At 42.2% G+C, this 20,679-nt stretch overlaps 1 protein-coding gene across 3 annotated transcripts in view; it reads right to left on the reverse strand.

The window, feature by feature from the left end:
• The window catches only part of LOC109304086 (desmocollin-1-like), a 44,185-nt gene that overhangs the window by 8,150 nt on the left and 15,356 nt on the right, over nucleotides 1-20,679 (reverse strand). For all 3 annotated transcript variants that reach the window (XM_019526595.1, XM_019526587.1, XM_019526603.1), the window contains exons 7-13: nucleotides 15,889-16,061; nucleotides 14,818-14,961; nucleotides 9,527-9,712; nucleotides 7,946-8,205; nucleotides 7,690-7,832; nucleotides 5,415-5,630; nucleotides 154-396 (exon numbers count right to left, since the gene is read on the reverse strand). In XM_019526595.1, the coding sequence (XP_019382140.1) occupies nucleotides 154-396; nucleotides 5,415-5,630; nucleotides 7,690-7,832; nucleotides 7,946-8,205; nucleotides 9,527-9,712; nucleotides 14,818-14,961; nucleotides 15,889-16,061 (1,365 nt within the window). The remainder of the gene's footprint in view (nucleotides 1-153; nucleotides 397-5,414; nucleotides 5,631-7,689; nucleotides 7,833-7,945; nucleotides 8,206-9,526; nucleotides 9,713-14,817; nucleotides 14,962-15,888; nucleotides 16,062-20,679) is intronic.

Genomic DNA, 20,679 nt, shown 5'->3' on the forward strand with positions numbered 1-20,679 from the left:
TTTTTTTTTTTTTTTATAGAAGATGCACAGAAACTGCACTATTGATGGCTACATCATAGAATAAGTGGTTAACAGAATTCTGTCACAGGGCCTTGAACCTAACTTTGAGATGGAATATTTTGCATCTTATATAGGATATTCAAATATACTTACACAGTAGTAACAGTGATCCTAAGATCATGGCAAGGATGGCCCCTACTCCAAGAAAGAAATTATCTGATCTACGAGGTAAACGTGGCTCAAAGATGTCTTTACATAAACCTTCATTAGTACAATCGCAGAGGTCAATTATAAGATCAGTGCATTCTTGCTTTCCTCCATTATCACTTATTAGAAGAGGAACTTTATAACTTCCAACCTGAGCATTTTTTTTCGGTTGTAGACATATAGATTTACCTGCAAAAAAGAAACCAAACCAATCCGGTATTCAATGTTATATTGGTGGGCAATATTAACAATGTCCTACAGAAGCCATTGGTATTAAATGTATTAAATGAAATCTGTGAAAAACTATATGGAAATGAGGGCACAGCTACTCTGACCTCTATTATCTTCTGTTACTCTGTAAGAAAGCAAATTTTCTGTACAAATGTACACTGTAAAATTTTGTCAGCATCCCTGCAGTTTCTATAAGAACTCAGCTCCATGCTACTACTGGTACCCGAGACAGGTAGCTTAAAGTTGTCTCAGTTATGTTTATACTGCAGATAAACTATTTTGAGGGATTTACTCCCTCCTCCTCCTGCCATTTATCTGTACTTGGTTAATCTATTACAATTGGAAATGAACAGTCCTCTGTGAAGATCCGGGTTTGAAAGATTGTGATTTGTTTCAGTTTTATTCATTTAAATTATATAATGTTTTCACAAAAATGCCAGGTTAAGTGTCTGATAATTAAATAGATGGTCTTTGGACTTTGTTATTTAGTGAGAGAAAAGTTAATTAATCCATTCTCAGTTCTTTAGCGTGAGAACTGCCATATCTACTCAAGTGAACAGTTCACAAAGTCCAATATCTTGTTTTTTTGCTGAGGCTTTAAAATAGATAATTCAAAACAACATATAAAATACTGGTTGTGAATAACTATGTACAAGATGGTCACTGGAGAAGCATCTCCCTCACTTGCTGATTTTTTTTTTTTTTTTTTTTTTTTTTTTTTTTTTTTTTTTTTTTGCTTTGATACATGAAAACTTACATTCTTTCTAAATATTCTTGCCTTATCCCTTCATAAATAGTTTTTGGATTACCTAATGTGCTGTCATTAATCCTATTAGTTTCCTATCACTTCTGAGTCTGCTCAATTCTTGACTGTTAATATCACGTTTTACTGTGTTTCACAGAGGAGCATTACATTGTGTAAAACATTTCCTCTGGCATTTTTATGTTTGTTACTTTTCCATTTCATTTTCGTATACAGTACAATGATAATGAGAAGCGTCCAACTTAACTTTTCTGACTTGGTACAGTTCTGTCATGTTCCCCACTTCTTGATTAACCTGAATAATTTGCCTGTGCAGATCTAAAATGTGTGTTCTCGGTGCAAATGTTGTCACTTCACCTCAAATAGCCTTTTGCAGATTGTTTTTTTTTCCTGTGGTCCCAGTCAAAGATCAGGGCCCTGCTAGCCAAATTTACAACCCTTCCACTCTCACCCCAAAAATGCTTGATAAAACAGGGCATTACTTCAAAATGAAGTAAGAGGACAAGTAGATATGTTTCTTTTTAACATGCCTCCTGAAAATTTCATTGTGGTCCCCTAGTTCTTGTATTATGAGACTTGTTGAATGACAATTCCATATGCATTTTATCTGTGTTCTTCATGATTTTCTAGATAGCTATCATGTATTCACTCAACCTTTCCCTTTCCCCGACTGAAGAGTCCTAGTCTTTTTAGTCTCTCCAGCATGGCAGCTACTGCCCTAGCTACTTTTCTGTGGACCCTTTTCCAATTCCACTACATTCTGCTTGGCTGTACATTGAGCTGATATCTTTAGAAAAGTTATCTACAATGAATCTAAGGTGTTTTTCCTGAGTTGTAACATTGCATACACAGTTAAGATTTACCAGCTTTACCTGAATCCAAGACAACACTGAATTTAAGATGATCCCAATAATTAGATTCTAGACATGGAAAATTTATAAATTTGTTATAACTTTTTGTATCTAGACCCTAAGTTTTGGCCACACTCTGCCTGCTGACCAGGTTTCCTACCATGGCTGCAGCCCTGGGAGGACCCAACAACCCCAGGTAAGGCTACTGGGGCCAGCACCATTGCCAGCCCCAGCCTCTACCGCACTTGGGGTAACCTGCTGCATGCCAGAGCATACGTGGCATGGGTGTTCCCCAGGGACAAGCAGCAGAGGCACAAGGTGTGCTACTGCTACTTGTCCCTGGGGAAACAAACGTCTGCTCATCTAGACACGCCTTAAGAGAGGTTAAGAGAGAAAAGCATCCAAAAGGAGGTGGGGTGGGGGACCGACCCTTGGTCTTTGTTTGTTTTGACCAATTCTAAGGCAACACATGTACCTACCAGTCATCAAACCTAAGAGCAAGAGCTGCTTTTACTGAGATGCTGTATATTTGCTGTCAACTCAATCATTTTATGTTTAAATTCATTTAGAAATTCTGAATGTATACCTTCCATTTCTAGACTGCAATTTATTTAAATGAAATCTACAGTTGTTATGGGTACATGATGTGGGACTCCAGATTCAGGTAGAATATACTCTTGTGACCGGATAGATGCCTGAAACTGTTATATTTGGTCGTCTTTATTCTTTAAAGCAGTAAGAAGAAAATGGATACGACCAGTAGCATAAAATCTTAAATTTCTGGTCTAATGAAAAGAATTTGGCTTCTCTCTAATGAGTCACAGCTTGTTTTATATTCCCAAGGAGAACTGTTAGTGTTAGTCACACAGACAATGAGCTAAAGTTGAACAAAATGTGTAATCTTATTGTATGGTTTTTAACAAAAACTATAAATTATATAGTTTTATTCTAGTCATATTATTACTTACTATAACATAAATTATATTATATATTATTATGTTTTTAGTAAAAGCTGTACTTAAAACTACTACCTTCTGTTTCTGGAGACTTGTTTATTTTTTACACTTGTGACTAGTGTATCAATTCATTAGCACCTGCTCTTTTGACAGCTCATCTCTGACAATACCTCTTTATTGTTATGGATTCTGTTTCTAGCTCTTTTGATTTACTAGTAGAGTGTGTGTGTGTAAACATTATATATATGTAAACATAAAATAAATTATATCTACCCAAAGGGGGGGGATGGCCCCACACCCTCCCCTTATCAAGGCTACATGAGAAAGAGGAGACAAGAGCATGGGCTACTAAGTAGCAAGGGCTGTTCTAGAACTGCATTAATTATCTCAGAAGAGGAGCAAGGCATCTGTGGTATCTCTAGGCAGGCAAAAGAGGACAGCACATTAGCTTTTCAGTGAGGAGTCGGGCACATTTTGCAGTTAGCAACAGATGCTAGGTCTTGGCTTGCAACTGCTGGCCCTAAAGCATGGCCACTGCTCAGTGCTGTCTGGCCCTGTTCCTCTATCAACTACAGAAGAATCAAAGGCACAGCTTGCTGAGCATGGCCTACCCCTCCCCTTCCTGCTCCTTGGTGCTTATGGGACAGACTTTGTGTCCACAGAAAGTAAAGGGAAGAGGAAGAAAGCTGGAAGCACCTCTGTCATTCCTGCTTAGTGGTCAGGGACAATGACACTTAAAGAAAAAAAAGTGGGTTCTCCTTTAGGGGTGCACCAATAGAGATTTTGGGGGCTGATACAGATAGCTAATATTGAAGGAGGCATATCGGCTGATCCCGATCTGATTTCTGATACAGCTGTGTGCAGCTGGTAAGTCTGTGGTGGAGGGGGAGGGAAGGGCCATGAGGGGGGCAGATCAACAGCCCCCGTGGTGAAGGAGGGGTCAGGCGCTGCCCCGCTGGGGTGGGGCGAGGTGTTGGACATAGCCGCGGCTCATTAGCAAGGGGGTGGATCCCGCTGCTGCGTGCACCCCAGGGCGGAATGGGGGGGGCGGGGGCATGTGCCGTGGATCTGCACGGGGCAGGACGGGGACTGGAGCCGGGACTGCACCTGCCTGTTCTTGGCAGGGATGCTGGGAGGAAGACTACAGAGGAGGCTGCAGCTACCCCAAATTTTGCCATAGTGCCACTCAAAGCACTGCCACCACCTGCCTGGCACAACCCCAGCTCTTTCTGGCACGTGGGTGGAGGCGGAGGGCTTGAACCAGGGCTACACTGGGCAGCAGTGGCAGTGCTGGGAGCAGGACTATGGGGAGGGGCTACAGAGAAATTTGGGGTGGTTGCAGCCCCCTCCATGGCTCCCCTCCCAGTGTTGCAGCCCTTGAGCCCAGCCCCAACTGAAAAGAGCCTGGCATAGCCCCAGCCCACAGCTGCAACCTACCTGCCCCACCCTGTGCAGATGTGGGGGGCACACCCCCCCATGCCCTCTCAGGATGTGTACAGCAGCTGGAGCTACCTCCCACTCCCCCTACCCCATGGACAAGCTGTGGCGCTGTCCCATACCCTGCCCTGCTGGGAAGCTCCTGCCCCTGCCTCCTCCCTCACCGCAGGGGTCATTGATCTGCCCCCTCCCCCCATGCCCTTCCACTACAACAGACTTACTAGCTGTTCACAGCTGGGCTATACTCTTAGCTGCCTGCATGCTGTACTGCAGCTGTGTGCACACACTGGCATTTATCGGCCAAATTACTGGCCACTTCAGGCCAGTTTTCAATACAGCCATGTTTCTGTATATCGGTACTGATGTATCAGTGTGCCTCTACTCTTCTTTATTGAAGGTTTTCAAAAGGAGGCTGCATAAGCATTGGAAAGAGATCATTAAGGAGTAACATTCCTTCATTCATGAATGGGGTTTGAGTAGATGACCCGTAAATTCCCTTCCAACCCTATGACTCGCTTTCACTCTCCTAAAAAGAACAGGAGCCAGATTGTGCCTTGTACTCCCCAGAAAACACAACCAGCCTCTTTAACTCCTTAATTCTGGGATCTTGAAAGACTTATCTTCCACAGTAAGGTCAGAACTCTGGATAACTCCATCCATCCCTGATCTACCCCATATACCTATTCAAGAGGATAGCAAAGGGCCACACTGATATATATTTCATATTTCTGTATTGAGGGTATTCCCTTGGGGGCAACGCACAAAATCAAAGTCCTGACCCAAGGTTGGGTGTAGGTAGTTTCCTAGGTGGTGAAGACACATAGAAGACATTAAGTAATCACTTAATAATCTCTAACTATATCAGATTAGGAAGCACAGTCAAATTATCTTACTTCTGAGATACAATAATTAGGACCATTACTATTCTTAAAAATAGTAGTAGTAGTAGCAGTAGCTAATTTTGCATACCATCATTTTGTATCGTCTTCCATAATGAATTCATATGTTCATCAGCAATGCGGGCTTTGAAGGGTGCAGCATAGGGTTCTTTATCTGGATCAAATATATCAAAGCAAACTGGCCTTCCATTTCTGCATGCAATGCCTCTTGCCCTAATTATCCTTGGGGGAGTCTTGTTCCCACATTTCAAGATAATCCTTACTGTTCCAGTACCTGTTTTCATACCTACAAGACAGCAATTGTAATATTAGTACAAGCTGGGGTTTTTTAAGTTTAATGCTTATTACTCCCCAATGTAAAATGGATTGTTCATTTAATTCATGTTAAATAGCCAAGTATTAAAAGTAAAGTAGATTTAAACTGTCATCGTCAGTAAAAAGAGAAGAGTCATGTCTCTAGCTGTCTGTGGCTTGGGTGGGGGGAGGAAATCACTTATTCCACAGAGCTCTTTTTCCCCCTCTTTTCAGTGATGTGTAGGCTCAAAAATCACATAATGAAAATGGAATCAGGAGGAAAAACTGATGCTGAACTAGGAATTTCTGGTAGCACACAGACAAAATGGTGTTTGAAACGGTTCTCTCCCACCACCTCTACTTCACTGAAGAAAATATCTACCCTCTGCCTACTCCCCTGCCCTTCAAGCAATGAGGGATGGGAAGATATGAAACTGCAAGTCCCACCTTTTGGATGAAAAAGGGAGATGGTTCTTTAGTAATAAGATCACAAGCTAAAGTCTGTCTTGAATTGCTAGGAAATTATCTACAGTGCAAGATATTTTAATTTCAAAATCTTGTGTAAAAATCCTGCCTCTTGTTCCTTCCTTCCAATACTCACTTTTATACCGATACAGGTTATCCAATCCCATTCAAACTAAATGAGAGCATTTGTTTGAACAGGAAGCATGCGGAGCACAAGGAAGGCATGCCTGCACTGTGTTTGGTTGCTTGTCTGTCTTGGGAACATGGATTAGTCAGACACAGGTCTTTATTAACCCCACTCTCGTCCCTTCGTCCCATTTATGGGGAGGGGTGCAATAATGCAATATCACTATATAACTAAATATTTTATTCTTTAGATATTAGAGTTATATCCCACCCTATCCAAAAGGCTCAGAGTAGCTTACAATAAGCAAACCACTCAGAGAGAAGATACTAGAGAACTCCAACCACCCCCAACTCCCACCTCTCTGCCCAAAAAAACACATACAAGCAAACCCTTTCACCAGTCCCAACCATGCCTCCTCACAAGTGCCACTCACATCCACAGTAGCAGATCCAGGATGCTGCAAAGTGGAATGCAGTTGTGGCAGTAAACTTGCTGCACATGCATCTGCCAGCTGAGACCAGAGCTCTTTTCTCTGGGGTGGTGTGACTGCACCAGCTCACTCCCCTGGACCTGCCCCTAACCTAACTCCTTCCCTTCCCCACCCCCAAAACAAGCTAAAAAAACCCCAAAAACATTAATTAAAAAAAAAAAACCTCCCATAAAAAAGAAAATCTCCCTATCCCTCTTGATTACTGCCAAAGGGCATCCTTAAGCAGAGCCTGCCCTGGGAAGTCTCCTGGCTTTGTAGAGCCTGCAGGCTGGTCAGGTTCTTCTTGCGACAGCAACCAACAAAACTCCCTCTCCTAATCTGATATCCTGATCCACTGCTCACATGTAACATGAGCATGTGCAAAAACTGAGAATTCAGATAACTGACTAAAGCTTGTAAAAGCAGCATGCTAAATTCTATCATTTCATACAGATTCTTTTTACAGGTCTTTGGTCACAGAGCTGTAATATTGTATTTACATTATATACAAACATGCTTCCCTCCCTCCTCTGGTCTTATGTCTCATCATTTTTTTTTAAATCAAATTTTTAAGGGGGGTGAGGGGAAGAGGAGGAACAAGAAGAATGGTGCTCTCCACTGAACACTGAAAGTGCTAGATTTTAAAATAATTACATAAGTACACACTATAAAACAGAACTAAGTTTTTTTGGAAATATGACCCCCGTTGCAGATGCTTGTAAGTATTTTGAAAATGGGGTCCTGTCTTGTATGGAGCTGCTGCCCCATTTTCCAGCAAACAATGATATTCTTTTCCTCCTCCTGTAAGTGGGGAATTTGGGCTGCAACCTCCATTAAGGACAACTACTATTGCCAAAAAGAGTGCAGTAGTAAAAAGTTTGTCTTCATTACAGTCTTACAGCAAACTGATAGCATAGTTCCATGACTATTTTTATGAGCACACAATTCCTTTATAAAGAACATGGGCAGTTTATAACATTTGGTACTCACTTTGGTCGATTCCCAGGACTGTAATATTACTTTCACCACGTTTCATTCCTAAGGCGTCTTTTTCCAAAACTTTATTAGTTCGGAGTTCACCTGTTTTTTCATCAATGGTGATCCAATCACTTTGGCCAGGTGCTATTCGATAGCTATTAAGAGTAAAATGTTTGTTTAAAAAAACACCCCAACTTTATATAAGGCTAATTTGTTTAAATTTATTTCCCAAATGCTAAATAAATCCACATAGGAAAATTATTTATACCATATGCCTTCTCTGTTTCCAGTTTCTGGGTCCACTGCTGTGTATTTGCCAATCACTGTTCCGATTTTGTCACAGTCTTGAACCTCTATACATAATATTGGAGGACTGAACACTGGTTCCTCATCAACATTCATCACGTTAATTATAACACTACATATGCATGTGACCAGGCTTCTTGAATGTGGGCCTAGTATGTATGGGTCTTCATTATTTACTGTAATTTCAAGTGTCCTCTGTCTGCTCTTTTCATAGTCCAGTCCCTGCAAAATAAATGCATTTCATTTATATGAGGATAACATTTGCTACAACTTTCCCATCACTATTTTAAAAAACAGGCAAAGTCATATGTAGCTAAGATTTTAGAAAATGGCTATTTGTTAAGGGTACCTTATTATTTGAACGTCTAATCTGAGGCATCTTAAGGAGGGACCTGACTTTCAGAAATGACTGAATAGAAACTTTTTCAAAAAAAGGGCCTGAAAGATCTTAAGGAGCACCACAGATAAGGTTTCACTATCACCCATTTGCTGGACAGCTGCTGAAGCTAAATTAAGAATTAAATGTGCGTCTCTCTCACGGTACTTATCTGAGCAAGACCTTGTATCTAGACTACATTCAGCTTTTCCTTTCTGCTGCCCGTAATAAATGACACTTACTTGTTAGCATACATGAATGTATTTCTGAGTTATACTTTACTAATAACAATAGCTTCTGAACTTGTGATACAAATAACATAACAATTACTACCTATCTGAAAATGAGTTTTTCTTTGGTACCACGGCATCTATGCTGACTTTAATGAGAAAAATCACTAACAAAATTCTACACATTCAAACAGTATAAGTCCACCTGATATCACAACTGAAACCTGTCCAATTTCTACCCTTAACTTCTCCATTTACCATTCTGCATCTTAACAATTCTAAATCTTACCCATCAAACTAGAACTGATACTTTTTCACTTATAACAAGACAACAGTAATAGAGAAAAAAACTGCCTGTTCAGAGTTGAAGCTATTTGAAGCTGTGAGACTGTTTACAGAAATATTCTTGAATGCATAAGTGTGCATCAAGCATGTTCTCGAAGCAGATGAAATTTATACTGATTACTTCTTGGGAGCAGGCCTCCCTCTAAATCCTGCACAAATACAGACAGGCAGTACAGCTTCCAAAACCAAAAGGTTAACACAGAGTTTTAAAACAAGCTATTCTAGAATTATAAAATCTCTTTGAAAGCCATAATAAAAGCTACTTGCCTCTTCCCAACCCCTCCACTATTCCTCCTCCCTCCTCTCCCAGCAAAAATTAGGAAAAAAGTAAAATCCACATAAACAGTTTGTTAAATTTCTCTAAATATATATTATACAGTTCGCTTTATGTTTTTGCCAAAGAACTCTACTGTAAAATAAATCCCAGATTCCACTGTTTTAAACCAGTGTCAGTCGAAAGCTGACACATAATTGAAACAGATTAACTAATCTGAATTTATGGCAATAACAAAAATGAAAATTAAATTATTGGTTTAAAGTAACCCTGAAAAACACCAAACAATTTTTGGCTGACATTTTCATCTTTGCTTACCTTAGTAAGACATAGTAGCCCTTCATTTGTCTTTTTATCAGTTGCAACAGTAAAAGCAAGATCATCATTTCCCTTTGTAATGGAGAAGCGAGCAATCCAGGCCTTTGTGTAAGGCTTATCAGCATCAGAAACAGGAATTCTCAATAGTGTCACATTTGCTCTATTTTCTTCTATTTGTACTACATACTGAAATAAACAAGATTTTTTTTGTTATAATCAACAAAAATTATTATTTCCATAGCAGTGAAACTTAAATTGCGTTTAAATACAATGTCTTAAATTCTGAAATAAATCTAAAAAGGTAAGGTGGGGGATGTCTTTTTCAGTATGTCACAGAAAAACAAACTGTGTAAAGTCTCTTTTGTGCAGCCATAGGTGAAATTCTCTTTGCAAAACTCCTAGTGATTTAAGTAGTATCATAATCTGGCGTGGACCTTTTGTTGATTTATCTGATTGCTCTGTTGATTTTAAATGGTATCAGCTGTGGCATTTGATCCCCTCTGCAGGTACAGCACTGACAGGTAAAGCACTAGGAAAGATAGATTCATAAATGTTAGGGTCGGAAGGGACCCTGCATAGGCAGGAAAGAGTGCTGGGTTCAGATGACCCTGGCCAGATGCCCATCCAATCTCCTCTTGAAGACCCCCAGGGTAGGGGAGAACACCACCTCCCTTGGGAGCCCATTCCAGATTTTGGCCACCCTAACTGTGAAGTTCCTCCTAATGTCCAGTCTAAATCTGCTCTCTGCTAGCTTATGGCGATTATTTCTTGTGACCCCCAGGGGCACGTTGTTGAGTAGGGCCTCACCAGTTCTCTTCTGCGCCCCCATGATGAATTTATAGGCAGCCACAAGGTCGCCTCTCAACCTTCTCTTGCAGAGGCTGAAGAGGTCCAGGTGCCCTAGTCTCTCCTCGTAGGACTTGGCCTGCAAGCCCTTAACCATACGAGTGACCTTTCTCTGGACCCTCTCCAGGTTATCCACATCCCTCTTGAAGTGTGGCACCCAAAACTGCATGCAGTATTCCAACTGCTGTCTGACCAGTGTCCGATAGAGGGGTAGGAAAACTGCGGTCTGACCAGCATCCGATAGCAAAGTAGGTAAAATCCCACAGTTCCTTCTGAATGTTACAGGAAGTCTGGGGTGAGATATGTTCTAGCACAAATGGAAGATGATGAATGCATGTGGGATTTTTTTTTTTAATATGCACAAGAGATTGATTGTGATTGCATATTAAAAATTATTATTTTACTGGAGTAGATAAGAACTGTTACATGTTGAAAGAGCTGATAAACAGTTTATATTACAGTAACAGCCAAAGGCTCCAATATTAGCCTGCACATGTGCATATTAAAAATCCATTGTCTCCGTCCTGAAAAGAAGAACCATTTAAGAAGAAACTAATCTGATGATTAAATAATCATCTTTGTTCCTTGACAGACTTAAAAAGGATGGCTCTGCTCACCTTCAAAAGCAAAAATATGCAGCAAGATTAATAAATAACTTCCAAATCTAGGCTAACAGACAAAGACTAAAAGGTAGTTTATAGCTATTAATTATAAAGCTGTTGAGTTTGCACCAGCTGTTGTTGAGCCAGGTGGTCTGTTAGGAAAAACTAGAATTGCAAAAGAAGTTTTCTTGCGTCTCTGAGTCTGCCTTCACAATATAGGTTTACAAAATTGTAGGGTTGGAAGGCACCTCAAGGGTTACCAGGTCCAACCCCCTGCAGCAATGCTACTCCTAAATCATCCCTGTCTATTATTCATCCCACCTTTTCTAGAAAACCTGTAATGAAGAGGTTCCATAATTTCCCTGGGAATCTATTCCATCACCTCACTATTGTAATACTACGAAAGTTGTTTTATTTTCTTCCTGATATTTCCTATTCTGAGTCTACTTTGCTGCAGTTTAAGCTATTGCTTTGTGTCCTAGCCTCTGTGGCAAGGGAGAAAATTGTTCTCCCTCTTCATTATGCCAGCCTTTCAGATATTTGAAGATTACTACCATGTCCCCCCTCCTTAATCGCTTTTTCTGCAACCTAAAAATGGCCACTTCTCTTAACCTCCATTCATACATCTTGCATTCGAACCTCTTTACGAAGTAAAATGATACTATTACTTCCTAGGTCTTAAGCCTAATTTTAACAACCACCCTACTGATGCAGCCTAAAATAGCACTTGCTTTTTTGGCAACTGCATCACACTGCTGATTCATGCTGAGTTTGTGATCCACCAAAAGCCCTAGACCCTTCTCAGGCACTCAGCCAGTTATCTCCCAGCATTTGTATTCTTCTCTAGGTGTACCACCTTGAATTTGTCTGCACAAGATGCAAGATAATGTGAAACCTTACATGAAACTGCCAGTGATTCCAACACTGATTTTTTTATAATTAGCAGTTATTGAGCCAATTATTTATCTACCTCATCTTAATTTACATAGCCAACGTTTTTTAAATTTGCTAATGAAAAAGTCAGGTATACTTTACTGAAAACCTTATTAATTCCAAATATGCATATATGTCCACTGCATTCCCTTCATCCATGCGCCTAGTTAATATATTTGCCCAAATCCAAGACAACTCTGAATTTGAGGACCCCGCCCAATAATTAAAATTCTGTACATGGAAAATGTTTAAATTTTTTATTATTTCCTCTGTATAGGATCTAATTACTGGAGGGCTGTCTTAGATCTCATGCCCCCTCCCCCGCAGTGGGTCAAGCAATGGCAAAAGAACAGGCAGCAGTCAAGTGACCCCTGCATCTGCCCCTCTCCACACATACATTGTCCCCTGCCACTGGTTCCCCCCACCATTTGGCCTGGTACCTGTCCCTCCCTGCAGCCTCTGTGCCCTTGCCCACCTTTGCTGCTGCTTCACTTCTGGCTCTGACCCCATTCCAGCCCATGGTATGGGGCACATTGTTGGTCCGGCCCAAGCCCAGCCATGCAGCAGGTGTTGCAGTGGTGGCAAATCGCTGGGCTCAAACTGCCATAGCTGCTGCAACAGCTGGGCCAGGAGCAACAATGTGCTCTGTGGGGCTGAGGCCATGCCAGAGCCAGAGACCAGGGTGGAGGTGGTGGGTGGGAGACCGAAGAAAGAGGCAGAGGTAGTAAGGGTGGGGCAGAAACTGGGGAGGTAACAAGGAGATGGCAGCAGCTGCAACCGACTCCAACCCCAAGTTAGGGCCAGAGTCAGAACTGTAGAAGCCACCTTCCCCTCCCCACCGGCCCCACCCCCGCCCGAACTGCTTTGTATTCAAATCCAGTGAGAGGCACCCCCCGCCCCCAATGTTAAATGGTGGGGAGGATACCTCTCCTTGGATTTGAGTAAATACCATACATCGTCTAAAGAGGAAATGAAGCTGGGTTTAGAATGATTTGTTCTTTACAAATCAATGCTGGCTGGGGTGAATATGGATCTGGACCCATAATGTGGTGACTCTGAGTTCTGAGTATGTGAACTGGAATACTGACAATGAATAAACAGTTTCAAGATACTCTTGACATAGACACAAGACTAATAATTGAAAGGCATTAGGGCAAAAGTAAAATAATGAAGCAGCTACCCCTAAGGGTTTGTCAGCATGGGAAATTGCACTGGTAATATTATCCCAATAAAATTTAACTATCAGTTGTACTTGGCACTGTAGACACTCTTATTCCAGAATCTGTATGTTTATACAGGGAGTAAGTTATAATTGTATAACTACAGGCATTTAAATTTGCAGTTTCCTTATATCAGCACAACTTCCAACATGCATAAGCCTCTAGAACAGTGTTTCTCAATCTGTGGGCTGCATTTGGCGCAATCAGCATGCTGCTGCAGCCCATGAGACATCCTCTCTTTTTTTTTTTTTAAGTAAAGATTGCTGTCGAGTTTGTTGGTCAGGGAGAAGTGTGGGAAACGGCAGGTTTACCCTTGCAGGCTGGCAGCCTGGAAGGAGCTGCGAGGAGCAAGAGGAGGCTCAACTGGAGGGAAGGGGCACCATGTGCCTGTGCACAGGTGCACATGCATATGGCAGCCAGGGAGCATGGAGAGCAGCTCCCACAGCTCCCTCCAGGTAAATCTATGTAGGGGAAGGGATCAGCAGGCGGGGAGGAGGAAGCAGGCAGATTGAGGGAGGGAGTAGGGCAGGACTGGGGCTGGGGGCGCTGCCTAGCCGGGATGGTGCCTGGGGTTGGGGCAGGAATGGGTAGCTGTGTAACATAGATGGGGAGCAGGATTGAGTTACACAGGGGCTCATCCAGGAGGTCAGCTCCCTGCTGCTTTGTGCACTCCCAGGGAGAGAGACATCGCGGGGGCATGTGCCCCCCAGATTTGAGTGTGGGGCGGGGATGGATGCAGGTTGCCTGCTCTGAGCTTGGGGCTCTCCTCCATGCTGCCCTCCCCACAGAGGCCTCTGTGGCAGCCCACGCAGGGAGCCTCGGTGCCACTGCTGGGAGCCCCACACTGCCATGATGAGGCATCTCCTCTTAACCCAGTACTGGTTCAAGGCACCCCCTGTGAACCCAGCAACAGAGGGCGGCACAACTCCATGCCACCACTGCTGCTGAGGGGACAGAGGATGCCTTGCCAAGGCAGCACACCCATGGTGGCACTAAGCCTCCCCACCCCACAGCACTAGGTCTCACCCACTGGGCAATGGAGGACCCAAGGGGAGGGCAGCAGGGTGGGATGCCCCAAGCCCACATCCACCCCCTCCACAGGCTTCACTCCAGCCATGCCACCTGTGGGGGAGAGGCGGCCAAACTCCACACTCAGCTCCAGCCACAGCCACCACTGCCTCCCGCAGGTGGCAGCCAGGGCTCGGACACTGCTGGGGAGGAGGCAGGGGGCTGTAGGCCCTGGCTCTGGTCCCACTGCCCTGGCAGCTGGGGGCCCCCTCAGCCATGGGGTGCAGCCCACATGACACACTGAGAGCTGCAAGTGTGGCCCACTATCGCAAGCAGGTTGAGAACCACTGCTCTAGACAGCACATCTGGCCAACCACCAAAATCCATCTTAGAAGACCCTCCACTTAGGTCTGTAACAAAATTCATTCAGAATATGGCAAAAGGAGACCAGAAGCCCTGGAAGACAAACTGTAGTGAAGCTAGGCCCCCCACACTCCTTTGCTACTTAGAAGAATGTAACTGCATCTGCTCTTTTCTTGCAACATGAGGAAGCAGCCATCTACCCCAGGAAGCAAGACCTATATCCTGCAGAAATAGTGAGGGAGACCAGGACGTGATCAGAGTTTCACAAAAAGCAGGCAGCTTTGTAACTATTAGTGGCATAACTGTAAAGAAAACTTACAGTACACTGAGGCTTCTTTTCACACTGTGGTGCATTATCATTTACATCTTCAATCTCAATTTCAACCGTCCCTGTATTGCACAAGCCAAAAGACTGACCTGCCATATCTCTTACTTCTACAGGGAACGTACATTTGCCTACCATCTGGAAAGGAACATAAAAAAGGTTATAGTCGAAAATGCATTGTTTGCAGTATCACTGGCTGCAGAGCAAGATCCTTTACTTTTCCCTCCCCCTTTTTAAGCTTCATTATTAAAACTGTAATTCTTTTCTATTATCAAAAAACACAAAAACAACAAAGTCTCTTCAGCAGCTAAACAGCATATCATTCAAAAAGCTTTACTAGAAACCTGTTAGCCATGTCAGACACCAAAGGAAAAATGTGATATTAACTACTTCCTGCTCTTTATCCTCCTTCATTAATTTTCTGTTTGCTTTTTGTTCCCCTTGTGTTTCTGTAGTATCTGTTACCCAGGATTGCAGGGCCTCTTTTCATTTTGTTATACCTTTCCTTAACTCTTTTTTGGTTCCATTATCAGCAGCATTATCAGTAACTCTACATATATAAAGGCTAAGTCAGCAAAGGAGAAACTAGTTAGAAATTGCTAATAGTTGTCAAGTTTTATTTAGGCCTGCATCAAGCCCTATACACCAAAGCAAGATTTTAAAAAGAAACTAACAGAATATCATGCATTTTATTTACAATACAGTCTGCTTTAACTTAGTCCTTTTCTTGTCCCTAGAACTTGACTATATCACCTTCTGTTGTTTCTACACTGTAACTACATCTCCCTCCCATTTCTATTGCCTACTGTCACTATCTTCGAAGAGGCAGTCACAAAGTATTTCAGAAATCTCAATTTCACCTTCTTGCTCCACTCTTGCATGATTTCAGGAAAATAGAAGCGGTTCACCTGAATCCTAGTGTCTTTCCCCAAGCTTTGGAAAATTTGGGTCTCTCAATTTTAGGCCATATATTGTGCCTCTACCTTCATTAGCCATATTTCTCTATATATAATCTTCTCATTGTATGTGAAGCAAAATAAACATTATACTTTAGATAAAAATTACCTCTCTGTCTGGTGCTGGTGAAATTACAGTGATTACACCTGTCTCACTGTGTATACCAAATGTGGAACATGTTCCAGTCGTCTGTATGCTGGGCACAATTCGGTATCTCAACATGGTGTGCGGAGTTAAAGGTTCATCTAAATCTTTTGCAATCACTGTTCCAACTAATGTCCCTACATACACAAGACATCAATTTTTCACTTTCAGCATTCATTAAAAACAACACCAACAAACAGTTTCATATGACTGCATATGCATTTTTATACTCACAAGCATTGGTTCTCTGCAAAGGAACTATAAATGCAAATTATGAGTATTATTGAAAAAACAGGAAAAAAGTGTAACATTTTCTATTTCTGAGCTTTCAATGTTGTGGTCTATTGTTTTTTAATGGCAGCTATCAGATGGCTTAATAAACGCAAGATAGGTAAATGAATCTTCAAAAGAAAAAGAAAAGCTCAGATTTCAGTTAATATATTGATTGTGATTTCTAATTGGGCTATTCATACCGATACAACTGAAAAGCTTGAAAATGGATCCAAATTAAATCTTCAGTGTCACGATGCAATGTATCAAATTATCAAATTCTGGTGCTGACTCCATATTCCGTAAATACCCCAAACACCCCGACAATTCAGCTCAACACAGCCTCTCTGCTACTGCTGCCTCTACATGATGCCAGTGCTGGCATCAAAAGAAAGCAGACTTTTTACCACTGGTACCCCACTACAGTATAAGGCTCTCTCCTCCCCTCCCTGGATCAGTGACAAGCTGCTGCCCGCTGATCATTGACAGACTCCCCTGGATGTGTGAGAAGCAAAGTAGGAGCCCCTCTTGCTGCCTGGCTGGAGAGCAAGCCTTGGAGGAGACTTTGTAGCACTCTAGCCAGGGGGCTGTGCTACTGTCATAGAGCTTTATTTTTGTAGCGCTACCAAGTGCCTTAGCACTTTGTAACGCTACAACTGTCCATAGCCTAGCTACAATTCTTTTCCCATTAAAGACAATGTGAAGTGATAATGCTGTCTCCAGTGTGCGTCAAGATATACTCCAAGAGCAGGATCCCTATGTTGCCTAAAAAAAGACAAAATCATGTTCAAGAGAACACCGTAGCAGTAGCTAAGGATACATTTTTGTATTTTCCAAAAAGGAAGTATCACTAGATGTAATGATATTAGAGTGACCTAATATAGCATTTATTTTGCTTCTCTTTTTAAGATATGGGATGACGACTCTTGGTAAAAAAGAAACTTCTGAAACATATGGTCATAGTTATCTGTGGTAGTATGAAGTCAAGTAGAAAACAGGTTAAATTAGCACCTTACAGACTAAGCAAAGTAGATATATAGCACAGGCTTTTGTGAGCTGCAGCTTGCTTCTTCAGATGCTATGAAAGGGCATGTAGAAAGCAGAGTTTAAGAAGGAGAGGAAACTAGAATACAAAAGACAAGGGAGGGAGAGGGATGGGGAAGGAGAGGGACAGTTCTAGGAGACCCAAGCAAACAAGCCATATGAACAAAACTATTCCAGGTAATGGGATAATAATCCATTGTCCCTGTTTAAACCATACTTAATGCAATCCAGTCTGTGGATGACTTCTTGTTCCACAATTTCCAGTTCAAATACTTTTTTTTAAAGTTTGCTGTGTGAGAACATCCACCCTTCACATATAAAAGCCACTTACCAGAAAGAGATCTCTGTATCCATCCATTGAGTCTATCACAAACAGCTTCACTCCTTAAAGAAGGAGGAAGCAAAGTTTTCCAAGCTTTCAAGCTCCAACAGCAACCCTACAATCCAATGTAATGTCATCAACCTATCCAACCACACTCTCAAGCCAGTTAAGGTGACTGTACTATCCCGTGGTCTTTCTGCCCTACTTTACAAATCAGTACAGTGTAGCTGTATAGAGATCTTTAGACTTTTCTCTGCCACCTAAGACTGAGGGAATATTTCCATGACATGGAGCCATGCAACAAACAACCTGGCACAGAATTGAGGCATACACAGCACAAGAAGGACAGCTCCTGGATTCTACCCAAGAGCCACAGCCCCACTCCGGACCTATATATAAACTATTTCTACCTCTGTGTCCACCCTGAGATTGTGAAGAAAAATGTTATTTATGTTACAACCTCAGTCCTGCAAAACAAAGAGCCATTCTCAGCCTTAAAAACAACCTGGATATAATCACACAACTGGCTGATAAGGAGGTTGTCTCTGTTGTCCTGGACAAAACAGAGTACATACAGTACATAACCAACAAAGAACCCTATGGCACAATATCAGGAGGAACTGGATAAATTCTTACTGGATCTACCTTGGAAAACGCAGGAAAGGATTGCTTCTTCCACCTCCCAGAAGCCCATGTCAGGCAACTTTAATTTTATTACCCAAGATCTACAAACCTGGGAACCCAGGATACTGCACTGTCTCTGACATTGGTACCATCACAGAAGGAGTTTCTGGCTACATGGACTCTGACAGGGATGCACACCTTAAGGATATGGAGCAAGGATTCTTATAATTAGAATACAACCCCAAAATTGTAGCTACTAAAACCAACAAAGCTAGGCTCAGACCCCACTCTGACCTGCTACAATATCAAGCCTGGGACAAAAACAACAGAGTCCCTCTGACTATCACCTACAGCCCCCTGACTTGAACACCTGAGACATACAGTTAAAGAACCCCAACCCCTCCTGGAAAAGGATGACTGTCTCAAAATAGTTATGGGAGACAAAACAGTCCTAGTTTACAGGCAACCCTTCAACCTCAAACAGAGTCTGTCAAGCAACCTAACTCCCAGTCTCACTGAGATACCAGGCCTTACAACAGACCCAAATGCCGTCTGTGCCCCAACACCAGTAGAGACCACATCATCACTGGATCCAATAGCATGGATTATAACATCCAAGGCTCATTCGTTTGCAACTCCATCAATGCACTTACACCAGGAGTACTCAGCCACTTGCCTGCAGGCCAAATCCAGCCCCCAGTGCCAGGTCATCCGGCCAGTGGGGCTACCCACAGAGAGAGAAGGCATGCAGGGCAGCACGGGATCCAATCCCCACATGGGCCTTAGGGCCTTGATCCTGGCACATGGGGCAGGCAGGGGGGGCGCAAAACATTGAGCACCGCCGATTATTCATCATCATCATCTATTTACAGTGCCCTTCTGTTGTCTACACTGGACAGATGAGCCAATCCCTACACAACAGAATGAACACCGCTCTAGCATCAACTGCAGGAAGAAACACAAGCTTGTGGCAGGACACTAACCTCCTTGGACAGTCCACTGCTGACCTGAGAGTGGCTGTTCTCAGACAGCAACTTTTAAAAACAATTTTTAATGGGTAATTGTGGAACAAGGATCCACACACTGGATTGCATTAAGTTTGGTTTAAACAGACATCCCATTGTCTGGGTTAGTTTTGGTGACTTCTTTGTTCCTATATTTACTACCTGTTTGCTTCTCTTGACCAGCACTGTCCCCCTCCCTGCCTCTTCTCTCTGACCTCCCTTAATTTTGTATTCTAATTTCTCTTTCCTTCTTAAACTCTGCTTTCTGAATGTCCTTTCATAGCATCTGAGGAAGTGAACTTCAGCTCATAAAAGTTTATGCTATACATAGCTACCTACTTTTGTTAGTATATAAGGTGCCAATCTACCCTGCCTTCTGTATATGGTCATATTCAACTGTATGGATATCAGAACGTTAACTGAATTAATTTTCTCATAATGCTATTTGTAATGCCAATCATAAAACTGAGTTATTGAAAAGTTACTTGGAAACCATAGTTGTGTTGATTAAAATGTTTCACGGGAATATGTCAGTATAAGAAAATCTTTGAAGTAAAGGTGTCACTCTCTAATTTTATTTTTGATGAGGTTGAAAAGAAATTCTTCCACTTGTTATATTTAACATTGATGAAATAACTCTGAATCCCAATTTTTCAGAACTTTGTTTCATGGGGAACTGACATTTTGTTACCATGTGAAACAAAAGCAAAGTTCAAAACAATAAAGTAGTAGAAAAACAGTACCCCTCCTTGACTACTTTCAAATCAGTAACAGATGCTATGCTGGACTACCCTATAGTTGAAAGAAAATAGTCAACAGTTACATCCCCTTTTCATCAGCAAAAAAAGTTTTTGTTTCATTATAAAATTTCATTTCTAGTATCTCCATTTAATATATGAAAATAAATAACCAATTAAGAAGACACAGAGATGTGACACCTTCATGCCAGATTTACAGAGCAGGGCCCTGATCCTACAACTGTATTTAGTTGCTTTAGGTAAAACATGGTCCTGTCATATTATTTTATTACAACTCACTCATGAAGCTCTAAGTATACAAAAGTGTTTGTAGAATTGGATGCGTTGTTCAATAAATCAAAGGAAAATATCTACAAGTTCCATTTCCCCCTATGATGTAGAGCTATTGAAAACTTACTGACTTATGGCTGTCAAAGTAAACCACCACTGTGAATCCCAAACTATGACAATGGAATAAGTAAAAAAAGGTCTTTTGCAGTTGATGATGAACAGTTGCAAAAGGGGAGGGGAGGGCTAGCTGCCAGCAGGCCAAGCGGTCCCCAAGTGTGGGAAGAGGGGTAAGGGGGCAAGGGGGTTGGTGCTTCCCTCCACAGCAACAGCGGCACCTCCCAGGCAGCACCTGCCTGCAGGCACCTGACCTGGGTGGTCCCAGGGGGCATCGCAGCCACAGAAGGAAGCACCAGGCCCCCACACAGCTCAGGCAGGCAAGCAGGCTCCAGGGAGAGGGTTTTTT

The sequence above is a fragment of the Gavialis gangeticus genome, unplaced genomic scaffold (assembly GCF_001723915.1).
Source record: "Gavialis gangeticus isolate Ggan-Ray unplaced genomic scaffold, GavGan_comp1, whole genome shotgun sequence".
Classification (NCBI taxonomy): domain Eukaryota; kingdom Metazoa; phylum Chordata; order Crocodylia; family Gavialidae; genus Gavialis; species Gavialis gangeticus.